Consider the following 25,555-nt stretch of genomic DNA (forward strand, 5'->3'; position numbering starts at 1 on the left):
ATATTGTGATTTTTAAAACTATGCCGAAATCCGTAGCGTTAACCATCGAAAAACTACATTGATTGTGATTGGGTGCGTCAAAAACTTAAAAGTGTAAATTTAAATTACCGAATTTTTTTTATTATTTTTCAAAAACAAATATTAAATTTTTTTTCATTTTGTTCAGATTGCGGCCGCGGGCCGCACATCGAGGGTTGGCGGGCCGCATTTGGCCCACGGGCCGCAGGTTGAGCACCCCTACTATATAAGTTTAGTTGTGAACGATTATCATCATTTGTTATTAAATTTTGTCTAATGATACAAAATAAAATTTGTGAAAAACCCCTGATCACTTTTAGCTTTTTTGAAAAGTACAGAAACTTTTTAGAAAATTGCTTGAAACTTTTTAAATTTTCAAGTTGTTCAAATCAAATTTTTTTATTAGTTACCAAATACTTTACAAAATTATGAGAAAACTTTGAAATTTTTTCAGTACATGTATAGTGTAAAAGAACTTGCTTAAATGCTTATAACTTGCACAGTTTTTAACGAGCTTTTTGAAAATTCTAAATTGACAATTTTGTATATAATCTTAAATTGCTCCTAAAATTTTGTTTACTTTTATTGAGTAGCTATAAAGTTGTAAAAAGAAAATGTAAGGCGAAAAAATTATTTTTTAATAAAATGTCCAAATCTCCATAAATATTTTCTCTAGGTTTCAAAATTTCATGCAGTTATTAAAAATAGTAACTAAAGTAATCAATACAAGCTTGTTGCTTGATGTTCTGGCATAGGGTGTTCACAAATACTTGTTTTCTTTCGCAAAGACTGGTCTTTTAAGACTGTGAAAACTTTACATTTTATGGCTAAGTATAAAAAATCACACGAACTAAACCTCTCTAAAATTTACAAAATAATCCCTTAAGTATTTTTTGAGAAATTAAAAAAAAAATGTCAAAAGCTGAAAGTGTCTCTCTCATTATTGTCGGGCAGTTTATTTATATAATTACAAAAATTGGCACTTAGCACTAAACATGCCATAACCGGACAAATGACCGTTAAGAACTTTTGCATCAAAAACACGCTTATCATCTTGTCGTTTTTGCACATTTCACTTCATGATTTTTTCTAACAATTATATACGGTTAATATTCTGAAATTATTATTTATAATACTTGTCGCATACCTATTTCTACGACGACCGGTCATTTGACCGGGAGAACAATTTATTAAAAAGTGGCAAAAACTAAGTAGCTTATATTTTATTTTGATAGCTTTACTTCATTTCTAACTAATTGTTAGTTTTTACCCATAAAAATGTCAAAACAATGAAGACAGCACACGTTCTCAGAAGAAATAATATTAAATATAAGAATAATTATGAGAATTTTAATACTTATATATTCTTATAATTATAAGAATTATGGAAATAATGATTAGAAGAAATGTGTTGGCGGAAAATGTACAACGGAAACACCCTGTAGATGTAAAAAATGCTTTGAGCAATGAATTAAAAATTCTTATACTTTGTGTTTGTAATGCATGAAAATTAGCAATTATGTTTAATTAAAGTTATTTCAGTTTATTTCCTTCCTAACATCCATATTTCAAACATTCAATCAAGAAACATAAAGTACGGTCATTTGACCGACTATGGTAGAAATGGGTATATGTTAAGTGTTGGTATGTTTAGTGTTAATGTAATTTTATATATCCTATTGAAAGTCAAACACTAGTAAATAATTTATTTCCTGTCTGTTAAGTGAGATGAGAGGGATATTCTTGTATAATTGTGTGTCTTTTCTAAAATTCTTTTAAACCATATTCCATTTTAGGAACCTCCAAAGAACACAAAACTCATCCAACATCCAAAAGTGATCTGCACACCCCATTTAGGAGCCAGTACTCATGAAGCCCAAAGTAGAGTCGCTGTTGAAATTTCTGAGCAAATGGTCGCTCTCAATCAAGGACAATCAGCTCATGGAATTGTAAATATTTTCCTGACTCTTATTACGAAATCTATTTTACTCATGATATATACTAATGTAATGATGTTCCAACATGGAATGATGTTGTGAAAAAAATTGTTCACAAATTGATTTGAGGAAGAAAAAAAAAAAAACGATGTTTAGTAGCATTCAAAACTAATGGAACAATTTAATTTAAAATATGTAATATGTTGTAATTTTCTTGAAAATTAATTTTCAGCTTATCCCTTAGCAAAAAGGCATTCCACTTGACATTTTAAAGAGTAGTATTAATACTTAATAGAATTCCGTTTAATCGTTATATTATATCGTAATATTTAATATAATTTTGTTAACTTTTTATATTATAGCGTGATATTTAATATAAGTATTTAATCTAATTCCTTTAAATCATAATTTTTTTTATTTATCTGAGTTCAATTTGTAAATTCGACAACATATTTCTCACTTTTTATGATTGCATAGCTTCTTTTTCCCCTCCAAAACTGCAATTCTGTATGATATGTATAAATAATAGGGATATTTGAGTCAAAAACAGTTTCCTAATATCAATCATGTGTTCTTATAGGTAAATTCCCCAGCTTTCTCTCTGTCAATGTCTAGTGCCAATAGAGATGGTGTGGTTCTTAGCAAAACTGTCGGCCATTTAATAGCTTCATTATTTGCTAATACAGAGTCTGAAATTACTGTTTCAGTAAATGTGCATGGTATGTAGTTCTTCATTCTTTTAATCTTAGTTTATTATTCTGTTATACTTTTCGATTATTTAACTATATTGTATGTTTCCGAAAAAATTGTGTATAAATTGAGAATATGCTTTTTCTTCAAAATTTTTTCCAAAGCAGGGTTTTGCCACTCCACAAGGGGAACAGGGAAAACCTTGAAAATACAGGGAATTTTAAAATTACCTAAAATGACGGGGGAAATGCAGGGAATTTTGTTACTTATTTTTGTCTTTTAAAAAATAGTGACCACTCAATGCGTAATCTATAGTATATTTAAGGATGATATTTCAGCTATACTAAACTAGTTGATTTACTATAGCACTATTTGTTTTAACTATGTTTTGCTGTTGATTTTTTTTCTCTTAAGTTTTTCCAGCAATTAAAACAAGTATAGTTAGTCCAATATACCTTATACAAGAGCACAGTGATTGTGTGTTTCCTCTTAATATATTGCATATAATATGCACAGGGAAAACACTGGGGATTTTTTCTCTCCAGATTTGAGTGGCAAACCCTGTTGTAGATCAGTACAAAATATTAGATATATTGAAAAAAAGGGACGCTATTTTATGTTTATTTAAACAGGTTGTGTAAAGACACTATTCCTATAACTAAAAATTGGAAGCACTTTTGAATTTTATAGTGAATCTTCTGCATTTTAAAACATGGAGTCTGGCAGGTATGAATTGATATCAACTTGGAGAAACATAAGGCTGTTGTAATCATTTGCTAATGAAGAAAAAAAAGGGGGTTTAAGAGAAAAATCCCATAAAATAAATATTCTTTTCTTATTGTTATTTTCATACCTTCTTTATTTTCAATTATTATTTTTAGGTGTCAAATTTTCAAATGTAATTTTATTTATTTTACATGTTTCGTATGTGCCCTATTACAATATTTAGTGATCTACTACTAATGCTAGACAAAGGGTGAAGTGTTTTTGTTTGCTATGTTAGCGAGCAATTTTGTAAACTAAGCTGACCCTGCTACATTCTGAAATATAAAATTTTTATTTTTATCTCTTTAAAAAAAAAGAAAGAGAAGAAATTAGATAAAACAAAAATAAAGAGCCTGCGAATTAAAAGGGTATTTATATTTGTTTTTGTCAAACAAATTAAGAAAGTTTAAGGGAATATTTTTAAAAATATAGAAAAGTTTTAATGTTTGCAATCTTAGAAGGTGTTAAAATAGTTACATTATGTCTTCCCAAAACAAATATGAATGTCAGTAATCTACTTGACAAGGTTGGCAAAATCAAGTTTTCATTTCTATTCATTTTTTTTTTTATTGAATTTTTTTCCAAGGAAAATATTGGATTTCTTTCCAGGGGAAAACACCTCAAATGCTTTATTTTTAGAATTATACAGAGGCACTTTAAAGCTTAAATGTTTACATATTTTTAGTTTTAGAATATGTTTATATAAATTGGATATCGACTGTGTGATTCAAAATAATCTTATCTTTAATATTTATACCAAATCTATGTGTTGTTGTATAGATAGCGAAAAAAATTTATTTTTAGACAAAGTACTTAAAAGTATGGAAAGTTGTCATTTTTTTGTTGCCCAGCCACTATGTTGTCTCCAAAGTTCTTGAGAGTGAGTTTTCTACATTTTGCAATATATGGGCAAAATTACAAAATGGTGCTGAGAATGCAGAAAAACTTATGAAGATTAAGCATTTCTAAAAATAAGTTCTTTAAACATTGTAGCTTTGTAAAAAGTTTCTTTACAGATATATTTCCATTTTTTATGTGTACTTTGTCTGGGAAGTCTTTCTTTTATTTTCCAAAAAAACCTTTTGGTTACCTTGCCAACTCTGATATTTGATGAATTTTTTGTTAATGTAGGATCAAATTTGATGTAGTATCATTCATTAGTTGTGTTTTTCCAGTTTCTCCTCGTCTACTGTTTTAGTTAAAATTCTCCTAGTTTTTGTACATTTTAGAAAATTCCTTTAAATTGAATAAGCTTCCTAAAACATTCCCTATTGAAATAAAATTTTTGTACAGATTATTGTTTGAATATTTAAATAAGTATTACTAATACATAACGAAACGAACCTCATTTATGTAAATCAGTGGAAAACTTTTTTGTTATAAAAATTTCAGTCTATTTTTATTCAGAACTCTCTTTTAAAATTAAGTAAAAAAATCTTAAACTACCTTTGATCAAGGAAATTACTTTTAATATTCGGAATTATGAGTACTCTTCTTCTCAAAATTTCTAAAATCCCTTACATAAATTTTTTTCTTTCAAAACCTATGTTTTCTGAATTTCTAATTATTGAGCACAAATGACCTAACAACACTATAAGGAAAGGTAAGTCGCCAAAAATATTTAAAAATTATTTTCAGTGTTTAAGGTATGGCAAATTTTTTTAAAAATTTAATAGATATATGTGGCACAATCAATTTACAGAAATGCCTGTATTTTTCTACTAAAAACAATCATAGTACTTTAGAGAATTAAATGTAATTAAGAAATTCTATTAAAAGCACCTGTGTAACTCGAAGCTCCTTTATCTCTAATTTTTCACATTTTCCAGTGAGATTCGAGATAAATGTGTCCGACTGTACATAACATTTCAAGCATGTATAATGTCCATCATAACTGAAAAATATTGCAAATTTTCTATTTTGATAGCTATAAAAATCCCTAAAGTTCTCTACGAGTAAAATATTTATTGCATTATGCAAAATTATCGTGAAATTTATATTTCGTAAAATCTACTGGATTTTTTTTTCCTTATCCATGTTGGAAGCTATGAATATTAAAAGTGTTGTATAAGGTTTTCTTCAAAATGGAATTCATTTTTTTTTTTTTTTTAAATTCTTGTGTTGTAGGTACTGATTTGCACAGAAAAGAAATCATGTTCAGCACAGCAGTTTTAATAGGAATGCTTCAACAAAGGAAAAAGGCAGCTAATTTTGTGAATGCTCCTACTCTAGCTAAAGATCTAGGATTTACGGTGAGTCTTTTTTCATATTTAGGAATCATTCTGCAAAACCCCATCTAAGTAACTTTTGATGTAATCTTCACATTTTCATGTACTAATCTTATTCTCAAATGAATCCAACAAACTGATAGTAGAATTGTTAAATGCATCCCAAAATGAATATACTTTTAAAAATATAGGCTATATTCCTTAATTGTGCAATTATTAAGTCATTCAAACTCAATCTCAGTTTTCTCTTTAAAAAAGTACCTAGTATCAATCTTGTTGGAATAAGGATCATTGACATGCACTTAAAGAATTTTGCATTGATTAGAATATAGTTACAAATCTAGTGCATAGGTATAAATATAGAGCTTAATTAATTACATTCAAGTTGAATTTAACTGTGGAACTTTTAAGGGTTTTGAGCCTTAAATTTTACAATAACAAAATTGTTTTTGAATACTGTTATAATATATGTAGTAATTTATACTAGTCAAAAATGATGTTCATTTGTAGTGACGCTTAGATAAATATTTTCTTACTTTATCATATTTTCTTTTAACTTAAATTTTGCTAATTATAATTTTCTTTCTTTTTTTATTTTTATCTGAAAATAGGCACTTGGTAGATTTCCTTACTCCTGCAGGCATACTATAGAATTAAAAAAAAAACTAAGGTTCATTTAAATTTGTTATTATTAATAATCTGTATAGAATTATTAGTACATTAGTAATTATTTACTAGTTAAGGAGTTGTAAATAATTGCATACTATAAATTTATATTAGAATTCTATTTTTTTTCTTTAACAATAGCTTTTTTAAAAAGTTCTTAAAGGTGCTTATTTTTGATTTATGTTTTTTAAATACCCTCAAAGGTGCTTTTTTTATTCATGGTTTGTAAAAAGTGCTTAATTTTTTATTCTTTAAAGAGAGATTTTTTCTTTGTCGTGTTGATTGTCGTTTAAAATTACAAAAAATGCATGATTTTCACAATTTTTTCTGCAATATTTATCAAAAACTAGTTATTCTGTCATGATTATGTGAAGTTTTTGAATTTTATTGATTTTATGTTTATAAATTAAGAACTTTAAATGATAGAAATTTTTTTTGGAAAGGGATTAAAAATGTTTTTTGAGTGCTTATTTTTAGTTGCTAAATCTGGCTACGCACTTTGTTTAATAAAAATGTTTGTCTTCATTTATACTTATAAATATTTCATTTTTACAACTACAGTGGAGCATCGTTTATACGACGCCGAAGGGACCACCGAAAAACGTCGTATAAACGATAACGTCGTATAATCGATTTTTACTTCTAAAACTGAAACTAACTCTGTTTTCAATTAATTTTAATGTTTAACGTGTTAATTTACATAAATTTCTAAATTATACAAAGCAAAACAAACAAATAACCAAAGGAGAAAAATTGCAGTGAGCCATTTGAATGTATGATACCTTTAATTATATTTTCTTGCTATTATTCTCTACAATGCTTTGAATAGCGAGTTGAAGTTACTGCTTACTATGATGCAATTTTAAATTTCTAATCTCGGCCAAATCTAATGGCTGAAGCGCACTTGTGCAATTTGCAGGAAAAAAGAGAGCTTTTACATTTTCCAAAATAATTAGTATCGATGGGTGCGCTGGACATTGGTCGATGAATAGAGCAATTTTTCGTTTTTTCCTCTTCATAACATTGTCAAGTTTTTTCAGTCATCTAGTAAAAATTACGGTCGTCATCCAAGCATTCTTGTTGGCACCCTTTTCTGTATCATTCATGTTGACAAATGCCGCCCTTTTTTAAAATACACAAGAAAAAAGAAAAAATTAAATAAACGTGAACAAAATCTAAAAACCGACGTATAACCGATTCTGTGCGTCGTATAAACGATATATTTTTACATTAAAATGAATAGGAATGATTTGGGACCACACTAAAACGTCGTATAAATGTAAACGTCGTATAAGTGATCGTCATATAAACGATGCTCCACTGTATTTGGGATTTTTACAAATTATTTCTAAATTTTCACGGAAAAGGTACATTTAAAAAAAAAAAAAAAACTAGACAGACCCCTGATATGAAATAAATTTAAATTTGTTATAAAAATAGTGTTATAAAAATAATGTTATAAAAATATCTATGTTTTAAGAAGTATAAGGATAAAATTCTATTTATTAAAAGTATGATATAGTCAGCTTGAAATAAAGTAGTCTGTTTTTTCAAAGGAAAGTCACTCCCATGGCAAACAATATCCATACATTAAGGAATGTAGGGTTAAAAGAACATAAAATGTTTATAATTGAAATTTTTTTTTCTTTGATAAATATGCACTTTAAAAAGGAAATTATTCTGCCCTTTTTATAATCTTTCCTCTCTCAATAACTTTTTTTTAATTTATTTTTTAAATTTGCGAGGAATCTGCAGATGCTGCAGCAAGACTTAGGTGAAAGCATTGTTGATAATAAAAAACTGATACATTATGAATGAATAAACTTTTAATCAGTGTGTATAATTCAATATTTTGAAGCAAATGATGTTATATTTTAGGTTGAAAAAGTGAGCACTGGTCCACCAAAAGGACACAATTTGTCTGTTGAAGTAGTTGCTTCGTCTGCTAATCAGAAACATTCCGCATTGGTCACCTTGAAGGGAAGTAATGATCCTGTATTGTGTGCTATAGATGGTCACTCATTCAAAGTTCATCCTCTTCTAGCTGGACATTTAATACTTCTGAAAAGTTCTCTCTCCAGTGCTCTAACACTTTGTGGTAAGTTTTGCGCAATTAAATTTTTCTTACCCTCTACAATTTATAACGTGGTGCGTAGCGTTTTTAAAAAGTGTTTATTTTCGAATTTCGTTTTTTGGAAGTCCTTAAACATGCTTTTTTCATTGAGTGTTTTTAAAAAGTGCTTAATTTTCCCTTTTCGAAAATAGATATTTTTCTTTACCATGTCGATTATCCTCAAGTATCATGCAAAAGTGTGGTTTTCACATTGTTTTATTCAATGTTTTTACAATTCATTTAATCTTAGTGCAATTTGACTTACTGTCGGTCTGTAGTGTATGAAAGCGCCAATCATTTTACAGGTCAGACAAAAATACTTGTGGGTTCGCATGTGCATATAATGAGCTGAGTTTGGTGAGATCCTTGCAGTCTCAAGTGCAATTCTGTTGCATTTTGCAAGATATCCTCAATTTCAGACTTCATTTTCTACCCTCTGATATCGAACCGAAAAATCTCTCAAGCATTTTACAATGGCTAATATAATCAAGAAAAAGAGTTCTTTGTCAGAAACTAGTTATTTTATCATTATCATGTGAAGTCTTTGAAAATTATTTTGCATTTTTTTAATGTATATTAGTGCTAAAAAATATTTTTTGACTAGTAATTAAATTTGAAGTAATTAAAAGGTGCTTATTTTTGTTGAAAGATTTGGTTTCACACCCTGTATAACTTTGGATAAAATTAAACCACTGTGGCAAACACAGAAGTATAAAAGTGATCATTTAAAGAGTAATTTTTAAATGGCAAACATTTAAGAGATTGTTCGCTAGGAAAATTTTTCCCCCTCATATTTAAAAACAAATAGTAGCAATTTTGTTGCAAATTCCAATTTGCAACAATAGTTATTTAATGATATATTTGCTCCCTTTTTTTAGTTGCCTACAATTAGATTGAATATATTTTTAATGCAATCGTACGACATGGAAATTTCAAATTGCTCATTTCAGTAATCAACATGCTTGATATCATCCTGGATTCATGTTTTCTTCCTTTTCTGTGAATGCAATCGATTTTCTCATGGTTTTTAAATCTCCGATATTAACGTGACGCCGAAAATTAGAATCATGCATCTGATTGAGCACTTTTTGATACTCTCGATTTGTATGAATACTATTGCCAGTACTGTATAGCCGGTGACTATCCTGATCACTGCAATATCAATTTTACCCATGAAATAAACCCATCAGCTTATTTTCACCCTTTTCCGCCAATGACATCACATAATCATATTCCCACCCCCTTTCACGAAAACTGCTTTGTCCTCCCAATGGTGGATGGTGTTTCTCAGTTCGACGCTCTTGTCTCTTAACAGGGTTGCCATTCTATAGGGAGAGTAGGGAAATCCTGGAAAATACAGGAAATTTAAAAATCACTTTAAATAACTGGGAAAAGGCAGGGAATTTTCACGTTTTGGTGGCCACTCAAAGCGTAATCTGTGAGATATTTGAGCCGCTCAGAAGCCAATGCGGATAAGTCCATTTTTTGATATTTTCTGATTTTTGGAAATTTTGATGAAATAAATAATAATCTTCTTAGTTATTAAAGGATTTACTCGTTGGTTACTTTTTTCTAGGTTAGACAGCCCTTTTTTTAATAGCTTCTGAATATATTGTATAATAATTTCAGAAGCCATTGTGAATAAATCCACCTTATATCAATATATTTTTACATAAACTTTGAAAAAAAAATTTAATTCTTCTTCTTTCAATATTTGTTGGTAACACTAAAAAACAAGAAATTCATAGTAACTCAGGGTTGCCAGACGTAGTATTTTTAATACTACGGTAGTATTTTTTCACCAAAAAAAAAGACATCATGTGTTTATTAAAGTATATATCTCCAATTAAACAAGACTTTTACCGGACATTAAGGACAACACGTGGAGATCAAGATTTACATTTAAATAACTCGGAAGAAGATGATGTTTGTTATGATGAATAAACATAAAACTTATGACAATAAATGTTATTTTATTATCTATTATATATAATTCTCTTACGTGGCTCCCAAATTTTGGCTGTATTTCTTTTCCGCCGGTGGCAACGTTTGCTTTGTTTTGAAAACACCAAAGCATTCTGCCTTTTACTGATGTGTTTCTGATCTAATATATATAATTCTCTTACGTGGCTCCCAAATTTTGGCTGAAGTACTTTGTACAACTAAATAAGATTCTTTTCACAACAGTTAAATATTTACTTTATTTTCTTCATTCATAGAGAAAACAGTCGGCAAAGAATTCTGTTAGGTTAAAAAACATTTCGCTAAAAAAATAACGAATTCTAAATAAACAACTTAAAAAATAAAAATGCTGTTGCTAGCCATAGAATTTTTTGAAAGTTAACTTAGCAACATAAATCAAAATGACGTAAGAGCACAACTAGATCAAAATCATGATACCTGAGCGCTTGACATAACAAATCCTTCAATTCTAAAAGTGTTGTATCGCCAAATGCCCAAATTAGCAATTGTGTTCTTAAAGAAATTCTATAAAAAGTTTTAAATAAACAACCTACTTCTACAACTGCTGAATAACTTGGCTCATTGATTAAAAATATTGTTTTAATTTTGCAGTACTAACTTTATTTCTACTTTCATTATTGCTATGACCCTCTTTCATTACATTTTACAACATCATACTAAATTTGAGGACTTTAAGTTGTTTTGTGGTTGAATACTGACATTTAGAAATGTGTACATAAAAAAAATAATGTTTAGAGGTTAAGAGTTGCCTCAGAAAAATTTGAATTGTTGACATTGAACTTAACAATGGAAACAATCGTTTTTGTGAAAAATTGTATTGTATTGTTGACATCAAAACTAAAAATATTGTGTTTCAACTTAATAATGCTTCCTTAATTTAAACTTTAGAATTGCCTCGGAGAAATTTGAATTGTTAGCAATGACTTAAACAAAAAGTTTTATTTTAACTGACAAATACTATATTATAATTTTAACTTTTTCTATGACTATACTCATTTTCTTACTCTTTTCTTTGTTTTTTATACATTTTATTTTTTTGTGATAAAATAAAAAACTTACAGTTGTTCTGCTTCTGAACACTGATGAAAACACAAAATGATGGGCTTCATCAACAATCAAAAATATATACATTTATTTTACAAATTCCATATTAAGGTGGCGCACTTCAGATAATTAAAAATACAAAATTATCTTCATCAAAGCCGATGCTTTACATCCGGCGTTCAGTGGCAGACTACTATTTCATATTGTTTTACAACACATGGCTTTAGCCCTCTGGTGGGAAAGACTTTAAAACAAAACTTAGAACAGTTACTTTTCTCAACAACTGAAATTTAGAATAGTGTGATTAAGAAAAATATGTGAACTGTTTGCAATTTCAAATTAATATTGAAATGTACAGGTTTAGAATTTTCTACAATGAAAAGTTTTTGGAACTTCAGCAGTCAAAAAAGTATACAAAAACTAGACGTTAAGAACGTATCCAATGAGCGAGCAAAGCGAGCATTGGATTGCGAAGCAATCCGAAATGAACTGTGAAAGCAGTTCCGGGGGTTGGTGAGCGCTAGTGAGCAGGGGGCGAAGCCTCCTAGATTTTATATAAATTTCTTATCTTTTTCAGCTGCCAAAAGGTATAAGTCCTAAAATTTTTAAAATGCTGTCATTATTTCAATAAATACTTGCGTTTTTATTTACACATCCTGTACATATCTTGTTTTTTTGCAGAGTTTACACCTCTTAAAAAGACTTTATACACTTTTCTAATTAAATTAATAAACCAAGAATTTTAAAAACTAATGTATCAAAAAACATTAATTTTCTCAATTTTTGTGGTTTGGACTTAACAGCATTGGCTTCTGAGCGACTCATTTAAGGACGATATTTCAGCTATACTGAACTATTTAATTTATTATAGCATTATTAAGGATGTTCAGCGGTTCGTTTTTCTAAGCTGTTTGTTCTCTAAGTTTTTCCAGCAATTAAAACAAGTATAGATAGCTCAATATAACTCACACAAGTGCACAGTAATTGTTGTGTTTCCTCTTATTATATTGTGTATATTAAAATATGTACAGGGAAAGCACAGGAATTTTTTTTCCCCTGAGTTGAGTGGCAACCCTGCTTAACCTGCACAGCTAGAACTGGTTGCGTGACATCACCTTTATAGCTGTGGTGAGAGTGAGAAATGTTTCTTACCTCTTGTCGTAGAATAGTTTCTCCGATGCCTGCGGAGTTTTACCTTTTCATTTGGCTGACGCTAGTCTTAGGTGGTGATTGTGGTCGGATCATGTATTCCAAAAGACATTCACGGATGTTTCGGAAAGAATATTCAGTGGAATGGCCTGTATTTACTCATTCCACTAAGTCATCACATCCTGTATAATGTAACATTTGTAAATGTGATTTTTCGATTGCGCATTGAGGTCCAAACTACGAATTTCAAGGAACAAGGTTCAAGTAAGAAGAGCAGAGAGTTGAAACACTCAAGTTCTACAAAATACTGAAAGAGGGAGAACGTCGGGTGTAGCATTTTAAAAAAAAAAGTGCTTAATTTTCCCATTTCAAAATTTTTTTCTTCTTTACCATTTGAAATGGTAAAGGAAAAAAAAATCGAAATGATTTATGAGCTTAGTTTTTACATTGTTCTATTCTACGTTTTCAGAATTCATTTTGTCGTACCGTCGGTCCGTAGCGCCAACCATTTTACAGGTTTGATGAAATATGCGACCTCGCAAGTAAGGTTGAAATTTGGAAAAAATCGTTTTACAGGAGGGGCTTATTGCTTCAGAAAAAATCATAATATTGAGAGGAGCATGACATTAATTCATATACAAGTTCTTCGGGACCACAAAACATTATCATAATAAAGGTAGTTATTGTTGTATTGGATATGGTAGTAGCAATAGTTCACTGTAATAGGAAATGCTTGGGAGTCCACGTGTGTGTCTATCTGATCTTGGTTCGGTGAGATTCTTGCACTTCTCATGTGCAACTCTGCTGCATACTGTATGGAACATAGTTTCTCTTATCTTTTTTGAATATCATCTGATTTTAATCTTTTTTTTTTTAATCGTCGTTGAACAGCAGACCCTATTTTTCGAGCTTACGACTACTAATGTTCAACTCCGTAGCCGTGTAATTTTGAACCGAATCAAGACGACCGGGAAACTTCTGGATCAAGTATTGAGAGAAATTTGCTTTCACGGAGGACTTTTTGATGGAACTAACCCGCATTTGCGTTACATGCAGAGGAAGACCACGAGAACCTCCAACGATTAGCCATACGGCAAGGGGACTCTAACCCATGATTCGTCAACCATTGAGGATATTTCACGTAAGCACTGTGGTTGGTGCTATCCGGATGCGTAATTCGTATCGACCACTCATCGCTGGGATTTGAACCTGGCTCACCTCATTTGAAGGCGAACGCTCTATCCCCTGACTCGATTTTGACCTTTTGAAAAAAATTTATATAGATAATTGATGTTATGTTCTTGTAACTATATTTTAATTGATATATTTGTAAGAAACAAGATTATCTTAATAGCAGAAATATATATGTAGTATTCATGATCAAAAAATAGTTTTACCCATATGCAAATTGTTTAGTGGCATATTATGTTATTTTAGGTTCATTGATAGAAAAAGGTGTAATAGATAACGCATCTTGGTCGTCTTGCATTGATGGAAAGAGCTGGTCTGTTCTCAATTCAAACAAACCAGCAGATTTGGCAAATATTGGCCATCCTGTTGACTTTTATGCTCAAATAAGTCTTTAAATATTCCACTTTATTTTACAATATTTAAAATAAAAAGTATTTTTGTTCTATAATTTGTTATAAAAGCTCTTAAATTTTGTTGCCATTTTTTTATGTTTATCATTATATATATTTTGTAATAGAGTGTACTTATACAATAAAACTTGTTAAGCTTTTTTATGTCATTGATTTGTTCTTTAAGTGGGTTGAAGAAAACTTTTCAAAATGAAGAACTAGTATATCCAGTATGTGTGCATAAATTTCAAGCTGAGGTAATGATGTATCACATAAAAAATTTGTAAATTTTTTTTTAAAACTATTTTATTTGGTGCTTTCTGAGGTGTGAAAAAAATTTATCTTATTTTGACGTCTTCCTCTATATATGGTATCGTGCGTAGCGTTTTTAAAAACTTCTGCTGCTTTTTTCATTGGGTGTTTTAAAACAGTGCTTAATTTTCCTTTTCCAAAAATTTCGAGATTTTCAAAAAAGGAATGTAGATTTCCATCATGATTATGCAGAGGCGTGCTCTTCACATTGTGCTATTCAATAATCTATTTCGGCGTACCGTTGGTCCATAGCGTATGAAAGCGCCAATCATTTTACATGTTTGATGAAATACTTGCGAGTTTACATGTGCATCTACTAAGCTGGATTCGTTGAGATAATTGCACGGTCATGTGCAACTCTGTTGCATTATGCAAGATGCTCTCAATTTCAAGCTTCAATTTCCACTCTCGTTTATCGAAACGAAAAATCTACCGATCTTTTAAGAATGGCTAATATAATCAAGAAAAAGAGTTATTTTTTTAGAAACTAGTTATTTTATCATGTAAAGTCTTTGAAAATTATTTTTCATTTTGTTAATGTATATGGTGCTCTTATTTTGACAGAAATTAGTTATTTTTTGTCAAAAATTAGTTATTTTATCATTATTATTTGAAAATTATTTTGCATTTTATTAATGTATATGGTGCTTAAAAATGACTTAAACAGTGCGAATTTTTTGTTGAAAGATTTGGCTATGCACCCTGTCAAATGTTACAGTAAGATAAAGAACAAAACATAGAAAAGAATGGAAAAACAGTGGGGAAAAAATATATTCATTTACATAAGTACTCATCACGTCACAATCAACTATATACAATATTATTGTATAAAAATTACAACTATTTACAAGTACATAAATATATATATATATACATACATACATAACACTTTATAACAAGCGCTGTTGCTGCAAAACCTCAAATAACTCATTTTGTGCACAACATGTTCTCTAAAGCAAAAGGTAGGGTTCCGGGGTGCAGGAGTTCTGAGAATCGGGGCTTCTAATAAACAGTGATGATTTATGAAGCATGTAGTTATACAAGGTAATTCAAAATGAATATAGCCATTATAGTTTTTAATTGTACATGCAAAACCGTGGGAAAAATCTCCCCATGTTGTCAATATTATACTTCCCAGAAAGCTTGCAACCTTGTGTCGGAATTTTATTTTTCTCACGAAAATGTTTGTACGAAAAATCTTTTTTCAATAAAGCAAATATATTGCAGTTATAAACCTTTTATCCTAAAAGGATTTAAAATTATTTTTTTAAAGCTGTTTTAAAAAACTATTGCCACCTAGATCCATAAAGACGTTTTAGCTGACGTCACACGAGCGGTAGGATCAAATTGCAATGTGCATTAAAATTTCATGACAAGGTGGATTTTAGCTGAGCATACAAGACGTTGCGAAAAGAAACCTTATTATGACCCAGATTTAAGATTATTTTCACCTTAAGACAAGCTTCGTGAAAGGATTTTTCACGCTAGAAAACCCTGAGTCAACCTCAATTTAAGGGTTTTATATAGAAGGTTTTCCAAGGTTTTGTATTAGGGTAATGTGGGTAGAATAAAGCAGATTGTAAAAGATCTCGTTAGAAGGTTTACACGTAAACCATATTAAAAAAAATTTTTAGGTTTACATTAAAAGGTTTTTCCTGAGTGAAAATAAACCTTATTTTGCTATATGGGACTGTATTGTTCGAAAAGTGTCAACTTTTTAAAAATTTAAGAAATTTGGAGTGGAACTCACCCATTACTTATCATATAAAAATCCAACAATGTGCATATGAACATAATGACGAAGTTAACGGATAGGATGGAAACGGAGTTGCTCGTAGCGGTGTGCAAAATGTAGCTGCCAATGAGAGAAGAAAGCGGGAATTCTGTGACTAGAGTTGGGCTCCGCTGTTCGATCAGAGAATTTAAATGTACTGCCTCCTGGAGACAGACTTGAACTTGAAGATAGGAGGGGATGCTTGGCGGAGACACGATGACAACAACAGAAGAATCTTCGTCCAGGTAAGCAGTGACCTCACACTCTGCTGTCTTGATGTGCTCTTGCAGTTTTGCAGCTAATTTTGAGACCACGGCATGCTCTACAGAATTTATCGCCTCCACCATTTGGTCCAGTAAGCGTTGACTGTACACAATTTTTAAAGCGACGCCTGAAAAAAAAGAAAAGATGTTAATGTATAAGCATGGTGCGTAGCGTTTTTAAAAAATGCTTATTTTGGATTTTTGTTATATAAAAGCCCTTAAAGTTATTTTTTCATTGAGTGTGTTTAAAAAGTGCTTAATTTTTCCTTTTCAAAGATGGGATTCTTCATTCTTTACCATGTCGATTTTCGCCACGTATTATGCAAAAGCGTGCTTTTCACATTGTTCTACTCAACGTTTTCACAATTCATTCCACCCCAATCCATTTTCGCTTACATCGGGTCCATAGCGTATGAAAGATCCAATCATTTTACAGGTTTGGAGAAATACTTGCGAGTCCGCATGTGCGTCTACTGAGCTGGGTTCGGTGAGTTTATTCCACACTCATGTGCAACCTTGCTGCATTTTGCAAGATATTCTCAATTTCAGGCTTCATTTTCCACCCTCTGAAATCGAACCGAAGAATCTTGATAATTTTTTAATGGAAAATATAATCAAGAAAACAGCTCTTGAAAAATATCTGCATAGGTATTCAGCGACAGACATTTGCAGGGTGCATAGCGTTTATTGAAAGTGCTTAAGGGTGCTTATTTATGATTTACGTTTTTCAAAAGCCATTAAAGGCGCTTTTATTTATTCGGGATTTATTAAAAGTGCTCAATTTTCTTTCTTTCAAAAAGAGATTTTTTTTCTTTGTTGTGTCGATTGTCGTTCTAAATTACAAAAAAAAAAGCATACTTTTCACAATTTTCTCTGCAATATTTATCAGAAATTAGTTATTTTATCATGATTACGTAAAGTTTTAGAATTTCACTGATTTCATGTTTAAAAATAAAGAATTTTAAATGATAGAAAAAAATCATTTTTATTACTGCTCAGATCCTAATGATGAATTTTTTTTTTTTAGAAAGTGATTAAAAATGTTCTTTGAGTGCTTAAAAAGTACTTAAAAGGTGCTTATTTTTTTGTCGAAAAACCTGGCTATAAGCACTCTGATTAGTCATTGAATGAATGACGTTGAATAAGATACATTATGATATTACTATGCATACGTTAGACAAAAATGAAATCTGTAAACATTTGCTTTGAAAAGCATATGCAATATCGTTTATGGGTAAAATTACTGAATAACATCAACATTGCCTACATTTATCATTATTCTTGTTTCTTAGATCTTTATTGATCGCCAGGTTCTAAGTGAAGGCGTTGTTCATATTGAAATTTAGAACTGAAGTCAAGCATTCTAATTGGTTCGTTACCTTGCTTGTCCAAGAAATAGGTTTGTTCAAGTTAATAACATATTGAGCTGGATAACACAAAAATTACATTTAATTTATTATATAAAGCATTGATGCATTTTCTTAGAGAAATAAAAGGATTTGTCTTCATTTTTAACTGTTTATTAATATGAACAATGGTCTTTTTCAGCTCAGCTTTCAAAAGATTGCTTATTTTCTTCAATGTGAAAGGAAAGAGAGAAATAGTGTTAATTATTTTCTTTATCCGTATTAATTCCAGTAATTATCGCGTTTAAAGTTATATTTATTTTTATATGTAAAAATTGGGTTTTGGAGCATATAATTGTATTTTTAATGGTAATTTTTTTTTTTTGTAATTGCTGATTTAAAGTTATAATATTTCATAAATCGCGATAAGAATAATTTTATGACTTCAACTAAAGATGTTGACCATTTTGTTTTCGTGCATAAGTCAGTTAATTTTCTTTTATCTTGAATAGATTAAAACAGTTTTATAAAGATCTCAATGTGATAAATGTTTCAATCATTAGTTCAATACCTTTACAAGAGGGCAAACACTTAACGGTAAAATTGGTTATAAAAGTTTCTTACCACAAATCGGACAACAAGCATTTGGAGGCACAATTGAAATGCAGTGGTTGGACGCCAAAGGTGGACACGTGATTTGAGAACATTTTGTTCCTTCTCCTGAAAACAGATTCAATTAATAATTCAAATTTCAAAGATTCTAGGCAGTTTATATGTTCAAAAATAACGGAGTGCTTTTGAAGAATAATATAAAAGAATAATACCGTGTGGAGGAATTGCGCAAGCTCCTCTGTAATCAATGGACATTTTGTCGGCAAGAGCAGCACATTCGCTGCTGTATTCCTGTCCATTATGTCCACATACTTTTCCCTTTTTTTGACATCTCACCTTTACAGAAAAAGAAACAATCATCAGATATTCGCACCATTATTTTTTACACAGACTAAATATGAATAAAATAAATACCCGTAAATATAAATAAAAAGTTCTGTTACAAAGAAGCATATGGAGTGTTTATCCATATCCATCGTTGAAAATAGCACAAAAATGGAATTTCGGTTCTACAAACAAAATTCTCTATCAGTGCTGGAACACAAAACGACAGAAGAAAACACGAGACAAATACGCCACAATAGGGAGTAAAATGAATTTAACGAAATTTTTTCTTATTGCAACTTGTTTATCTCGTGTTTTATTCGGTGATTTTGTGCATAGACACGGTACAAAGTTCTTGCTTATCGAACCGAAACTATAGTACGCCCATTTTTGTGCTTTATTCCCACGTTGCACAAAGTATAAACTATCTTTATTTGGATAAACTTTAGTTGTCATAAATTAATATTTAACTGATGAGAAAACAGTGGCGAACAACGAAAACGAACAAAAACTAATAAATAATCTAAGTCTTATGAATCACTCCCAAAGAAAACGGGGTTTAAACTATCAAAACTAGTTTGATTGTAGGAAGAAATGAGAGAAATAGAAAACACTTTTCATTAGATTGGTTTTGATACTGATTTAATCTCAATAGTGAGAATTCCCTTATTTATCGATAACGCGTATATTTATTTAAAATCCTCTCTATACGATATACTTTTGACCGCTTTTGTATAGTTCGTTCACCAGGAGTTGGCACTTGTCTCCGCTTTCATCACGTGGTATCCGACGATACTATATCCTTATTTTTGAGAGAAGGATGTGAACAATCCTGAACAAGGTTGCTATTTGGCGATCGTCTGACAAAAATATTTACTTCGCAATCTTTATGTGCATTTTTTAACATTAAATATGTCATGGATTTATCTCTCTTTTGAGTGAATAGTTTGTCCCTTTTGAGACTCTTTGCTGGGAAGACAGCAGTTCTTAAAATCAAAATACATTTAATTAGGTAAAGTAACGAAAGGTATAATAGCAGATGATAAAGCGAAGTAAGTGATTGAAAAATAATTCTCTGTTTGCATTTAGGGTTGTCTCAATTTCAAGAGCGGAGACGTTTCTCCTGTTACTACCTCGCTGAAATGAACTCTTCGTCCGAGTAGGTGGAGCCAAGCGCCAACTCCTGGTGAACGAATTATTCAAAAACGGACAAAAGAATAATAATACGATATTCTTTTGATCGTTTTTGTATCATTGATTGCCACGGAATTTGGTGGATTTTCTTGTAAAAAAAATTCGTTCCTTTTGTGCTGATCGGGAGTGCGTCTTTCTTATTTCATTTTTTCAGAACTAATCATGTGATCAAACGCTGCTGGACTTTTTTTCTTTTCTTTTCATTTGTTTTTGTTTTGTTTTGTTTTTTTGAATCCAACAATCGGCTTCTTTAAGGATAAAATATCCAGTCACATTTATTTGCGATTCATACATAATCCTAGAGAGAACAACAATGTGGTCTTTTTAAAGTTGCTTTTTTTTTTTTGCTTTCATTTTGGGACTCACTGTGTACACAAATTTAGGAAGTAATATCGAAAATTAGAACGAAATACTATTTGACCCTGATATAATGAACATAACCCCGGAACATAACCAGGTATTTAAACAAACGTAACAGAATTTTTAGTCAATGTTATCCAAGTCAAAATTTTTGATGGTTTTCTATTGATGGACCAACATAATCTTGATGGTAACCATCAATAATTCTATCCTGAACCATTATATTTTTTAATGGTAACCAACCTAAGTAACTATCACCCCAAAGTAGGAATTCGGACTGATGGTCCAACATAAAAATAGCAACTTATTTTGATGGTTTGTTCGTGTTAAACCATCAGAAATTTCCATCATAATTTCTTAGAAATTAAATGTTAGAACCATCATGAACAACCATCTTCCCAATGTAGGAATTCGGACTGATTTATGATGGTCCAACATAAAAAAAAAACCAAATTGTTTTGATGATGTATTCCTAAGAACCAACAAGAATTCCAATTAAACCATCACTGATCATCATGGATTGTTGGTCCATGAGAATCAAACTTCTCTTGATGGTTAACCATCATAGTATTAAAGTAGCTTTTTCCATCATGGAATGATGGAAGTTTGTTGGCATATCAAAAACCATGAACACGTAATGGAAAATGTTGGATGACCATCAAACGATGTTGGACCATTATGAATCGCACTGAAAGCAACATAAACCGTCAAAATTCTTTGATGGGACCATCCAGAATTTTGACTTGTGATAGAAAGACACTTACCAGACACTTTCCAAAGTAAGCGATGTTCCTTTTCTTCTCCAGCAGCTCACACACGTTCACGTATTCATCATTTTGGGTGTCACACACTGCTGGCTTATCTTCACAATTGTTCTTACCCACTATGATTAAAAGAAAAAAAAAGAAGATTCGCAATTAGTTTTATTCTCACACACTGTTCCTCATTTCATAGTTTTGTTTAGCTCCATTTTGTAAGTATAGTCGAACCCCAATTTAACGAATTCATGGGGGCTGAAAATATTATTCACTAAATCGAAGATAATTCGTAATATCGGGGGCTTAAAAAAAATTGGCGAACCCTATGGGATATCCGAACATCTCTAATAAGCAAGTATTCGAGATGTTTGGATATCCCGTAAGGTTATTAGCTCCATTTTTAATTCTTCTATTTAAGGTTTTTAGCTCCATTTTAAGGTAATGGTTGTAATTAGCTCCATTTTGTGAGTACAGTCGGACCCCGATCTAACGAATTCATGGGGACTGATAATATCATTCGCTATATCGAGGATAATTCGTAATTTCGGGGCAAAATAAGAAAAAATATGACTAACCTTATGCAATATCCGAACATCTCAAATAAGCATATATTAGAGATGTTCCATAAGGTTATTAGCTCCATTTTTAATTCTTCCATTTAAGGTTTTTAGCTCCATAAAGTCATTACCTTCATTTTAAGGTTATGGTTATAATTAGCTCCATTTTGTGAGTACAGTCGGACCCCGATCTAACGAATTCATGGAGAGCGAAAATATTATTCGCTAAATCGAGGATAATTCGTAATATCGGATACAAAAAATAAATTGAATAACATTATGGAATACCCGAACACTCTAAAAAGTAAATATTAGAGATGTTTGGATATTCCGTAAGGTTATTAGTTCCATTTTTAATTCTTCCATTTAAGATTTTTAGTTTCATAAGGTCATTAGCTCCATTTTAAAGTCATGGTTATAATTAGCTCCATTTTACAAGTAATATCGGGGGAAAAATTAAAAAAAAAATCTACGAACCCTATGGAATATCTGAACATCTCTAATAAGTAAATACACAAAATAAATAGAAATCTTGAATTTTTTTTCTTCAGGAATTTAAAATACAGCGAATGATGACGCTCTGATTAGTTTGAAATTTTAAAGGTTAAAAGTTTGCTTATTTCATTGATTTCATACTTTTATAAAAGTTCTTTTCCGACGTCATGAAGAGAAGAAATTTGTTACATTAGGTTAAGTTTTCACTGTTTCCAGAGCATCAGAAAAAGTAACAGTTTTCACTTAAGATTGATTCATTATCATCGACTTCTGTGTCAGAGTCGATATTCATTGTAAATCTACTTCATTCACTTCATAAAATTCGTTAAATAGCAAAATTCGATAAATAGGAGTTCATTAAACCAGGGTTCAACTTTATTCAGGCCTGGACCTTCCACTAGGCAAACCTGGACAAACGCTTGAAAGAACCAGAAAAAAAATTACAATGCGCGATTCATTTAAAATCATTTTATTTTATAACCGTCGTTGAAAAGCCGACCCAATTTTTGGGTTTACGACTACTAGTATTCAACCACGTAGCTTTGTCATTTTGAACAAAATCCAGAAGACAAGGGAACTCCTGGATCAAGTATTGGATGAAAGTTGCCTCCGTGGAGGACTTTTTGTTGGAACTCACCCGCTTGCGTTACATGGAGAGGAAGACCAAGAGAACCTTCCATGGTTAGCCTGACTGCAAAGGGTCTCTAACCCATGAGCCGTCTACCACTGAGGATATTTCACGCCAGCACTGTGGTCGGTGCAAGACGGATGCGGGATTCGCATCAACCAGCCATATAGTTTTTGTGCAGTAATGCACAAAAACTATAAGAATTAAAAACGTGAGATTAGAAGGGTGTGTAGAGAGCCTTGGAGGCTCATGGGGTAGAGAGTTAGCCTTACAGTGAGGTAAACCGATGGCAGGTCGAAAGGAATCTGCATCTGGCTTGCACCGACCACAGTGCTGACGTGAAATATCCTCACTGGTAAACGGATCATGGGTTAGAGTCCCTCTGCCGTCAAGCTAAAGGTGGGAGGTTCTCTCGGTCTTCCTCTCCATCTAACACAAATGTGGGTTTGATACATCAAAAGGTTCGTAACGAAAGCAAATTTCTCCTAATACTTGATCCAGGAGTTTCCTTCTTTTCTGCCTTAGATTCACAAAATTACAAGGCTACGGAGTCGTAACATTAGTAGTCGTAAATTTCTATGTAACGCTATTTTTTGGATTTCATATTTAATATTCTCCCTATTTGTTAAAACTCTAATTTGGAACTTTTTGAATATGTTTGCTTATGTTATTAAACTTTTGCGCGCACTTCGAGTTACCGGTATGTCCCTGGATGCCCCTATGCAGAGGCGGGGGTTAAACTAGTTATTAGTAGTCGTAAACCCAAGATCGTGTTAGCTGTTCAACGACGGTTATGAAATTATGAAACCCTTTTATGATTGAAACTTTAATAAACATTTTTTCTTCTTTTTCACACATTTAATGGGTATCCCTGGTATAAATAAATCACGAAACTATCATTGTTATGGCATGACAGCTATTGTGCTGCTTTTCGTTGGCCATTCAATTAACAAGGAAATAGATTTCATTTTACTGAATACATTTAAATTTCAGGGGGGTCCCGATAAATCATTTTCAGTCACTAAGTATTTGCCATGAGAAGACACTTCCTAAATAGTCTGAAACCATTTTACTCAGTTTAATGCGATCGAAACCGTCATATAACAGAAACTTTCATACTCATTAAATACTTACCGCAAATGTATTGGGGACATTTTTTCTTTAGAGTCAAGCACACTTGTCTTTTTGGTACACACCTACAAACAAAGAATGGCCATGTGATTTTTTACAATCTACAGTTGATTCTTTTTGAACACACTAAATTTTTTACATCTCCTTTTTACACCTAATAGTTCGTTCACCAGGAGTTGGCACTTAGCTCCACCTCGTCGGACGCAGAGTTCATTTCAGTAAGAGCAGAAACATCTCCTCACTTTAAAACGAAACAACCCTTAATGCGCGCCAAATGCAAACAGTGAATTCTTTTTCAGACACTTACTTTGCTTTATCATCTGCTATTATACCTTTTGTTTAGCTAATTAAATATATTTTAAATTAAAAAACTGCTGTTTTCCCAGCGAAATGGCTCAGAAACGACAAACTATTCACTCAAACGAGAGGAATATCAAATTATGAAATATTTATTGTTAAAAAAAATGCACATAACGATTGCGAAATAAATATTTTTTTCACTCAATCGCCAAATAGCAACCTTGTTCAGGATTGTTGGAGAAATAGAGAAATAATGGGAATAGTATTGTCGGATACCACGTGGTGAAGGCGGAGCCAACTCCTGGTGAACGAATGGTCTTCAATTTTTATTTCACAGTAAGATTTTAAAATATTAGCAAAGATTAACAAAGATTCAACGTGGTTTGAAAAAAAAGTTTGTTCTTTATTGGAAAGCTCTTTACCATCGAATCCATAAACTTTTCTCTCGTTTCTCACCCTAAATTTCGTAACTTGAGAAAATTCTGAAAAGGAACACAACGAAAACAATGATTTGATTCTGTCGATTATCTGAATCGCGTTTATAATAAAATGATGACAGTTTTATGCAAAGGTTCTTTTCAATCTAAAAAATAAAAAAAAATAAACGTCTTTTATCGAAAATTGTAATTCATTTTCAGTTTATACACAGCTCTTGACCCATGAATTCAACTGTCTAACACTTAACTTTGATGAAAATTTAACTCTTCAAAATAACTTTTTTAAAATAGCAAATAGGTTTTAAAAGGTTGTCGCGAAATCACAAATACAAGTGAGTTTTGGCTATACTGAATTGAATAACTACATTGGCTCGATTATCTCTAGAACTACTGGTTTATGCGTGAACCTTCTAAAATTAAAACGAGATCTGTGACTATTTTCTCTATTTTACGCACATTACTCTAATCCAAAACTCTGGAGAAAAACAACCTTTTATATAAAAACCTTAAATCGAGGTTGAGTGAGGGTTTTGAATCGTGAAAAAAATCCTTGAATAAAGCTAGTCTCAAGCTTAAAATAATCTTAAATCTAGGTCATTATAAGGTTTCTTTTCGCAAAGTCTTGTGTGCTCAGCTAAAAAACTACCTTGTCATGAAATTTTAATGGACAATGCCATTTGATTTTATCGCTAGTGTGACGTCAGCTAAAACGTCATTATGGACCTAAGTGACCATTTTACTTATATGACAATACTTTTTAAAAAAAGCTTTAAAAAATATTTTTTAATCCTTTTAGGATGAAAAGTTTGAAACTGCAATATTTTTGCTTTATTGAAAAAAGGTTTTCAGTACAAACATTTTCGTGACAATAGAAAGAAAATTCCGACACAA

General features: G+C 31.1%; 2 protein-coding genes across 2 annotated transcripts in view; one reads left to right on the forward strand and one right to left on the reverse strand.

Annotated features, from left to right (window-relative positions):
• LOC107440966 (D-3-phosphoglycerate dehydrogenase) overlaps nt 1-14,334 on the forward strand; it is a 33,908-nt gene extending 19,574 nt beyond the window's left edge. Inside the window, exons 7-11 of the mRNA XM_043048840.3 lie at nt 1,815-1,967; nt 2,536-2,674; nt 5,538-5,662; nt 8,183-8,402; nt 14,031-14,334. Coding sequence (XP_042904774.1) covers nt 1,815-1,967; nt 2,536-2,674; nt 5,538-5,662; nt 8,183-8,402; nt 14,031-14,179 — 786 coding nt within the window. The 3' untranslated portion in view covers nt 14,180-14,334. The remainder of the gene's footprint in view (nt 1-1,814; nt 1,968-2,535; nt 2,675-5,537; nt 5,663-8,182; nt 8,403-14,030) is intronic.
• A 901-nt stretch (nt 14,335-15,235) lies between these two features.
• LOC107440939 (reversion-inducing cysteine-rich protein with Kazal motifs) overlaps nt 15,236-25,555 on the reverse strand; it is an 82,267-nt gene continuing 71,947 nt past the window's right edge. The window contains exons 18-22 of the mRNA XM_087169501.1: nt 23,931-23,992; nt 21,123-21,241; nt 18,693-18,816; nt 18,493-18,588; nt 15,236-16,650 (exon numbers count right to left, since the gene is read on the reverse strand). Coding sequence (XP_087025627.1) covers nt 16,232-16,650; nt 18,493-18,588; nt 18,693-18,816; nt 21,123-21,241; nt 23,931-23,992 — 820 coding nt within the window. The 3' untranslated portion in view covers nt 15,236-16,231. The remainder of the gene's footprint in view (nt 16,651-18,492; nt 18,589-18,692; nt 18,817-21,122; nt 21,242-23,930; nt 23,993-25,555) is intronic.

This window comes from Parasteatoda tepidariorum, chromosome 8, assembly GCF_982258835.1.
Source record: "Parasteatoda tepidariorum strain Cologne lab strain chromosome 8, Ptep-v5.0, whole genome shotgun sequence".
NCBI lineage: Eukaryota > Metazoa > Arthropoda > Arachnida > Araneae > Theridiidae > Parasteatoda > Parasteatoda tepidariorum.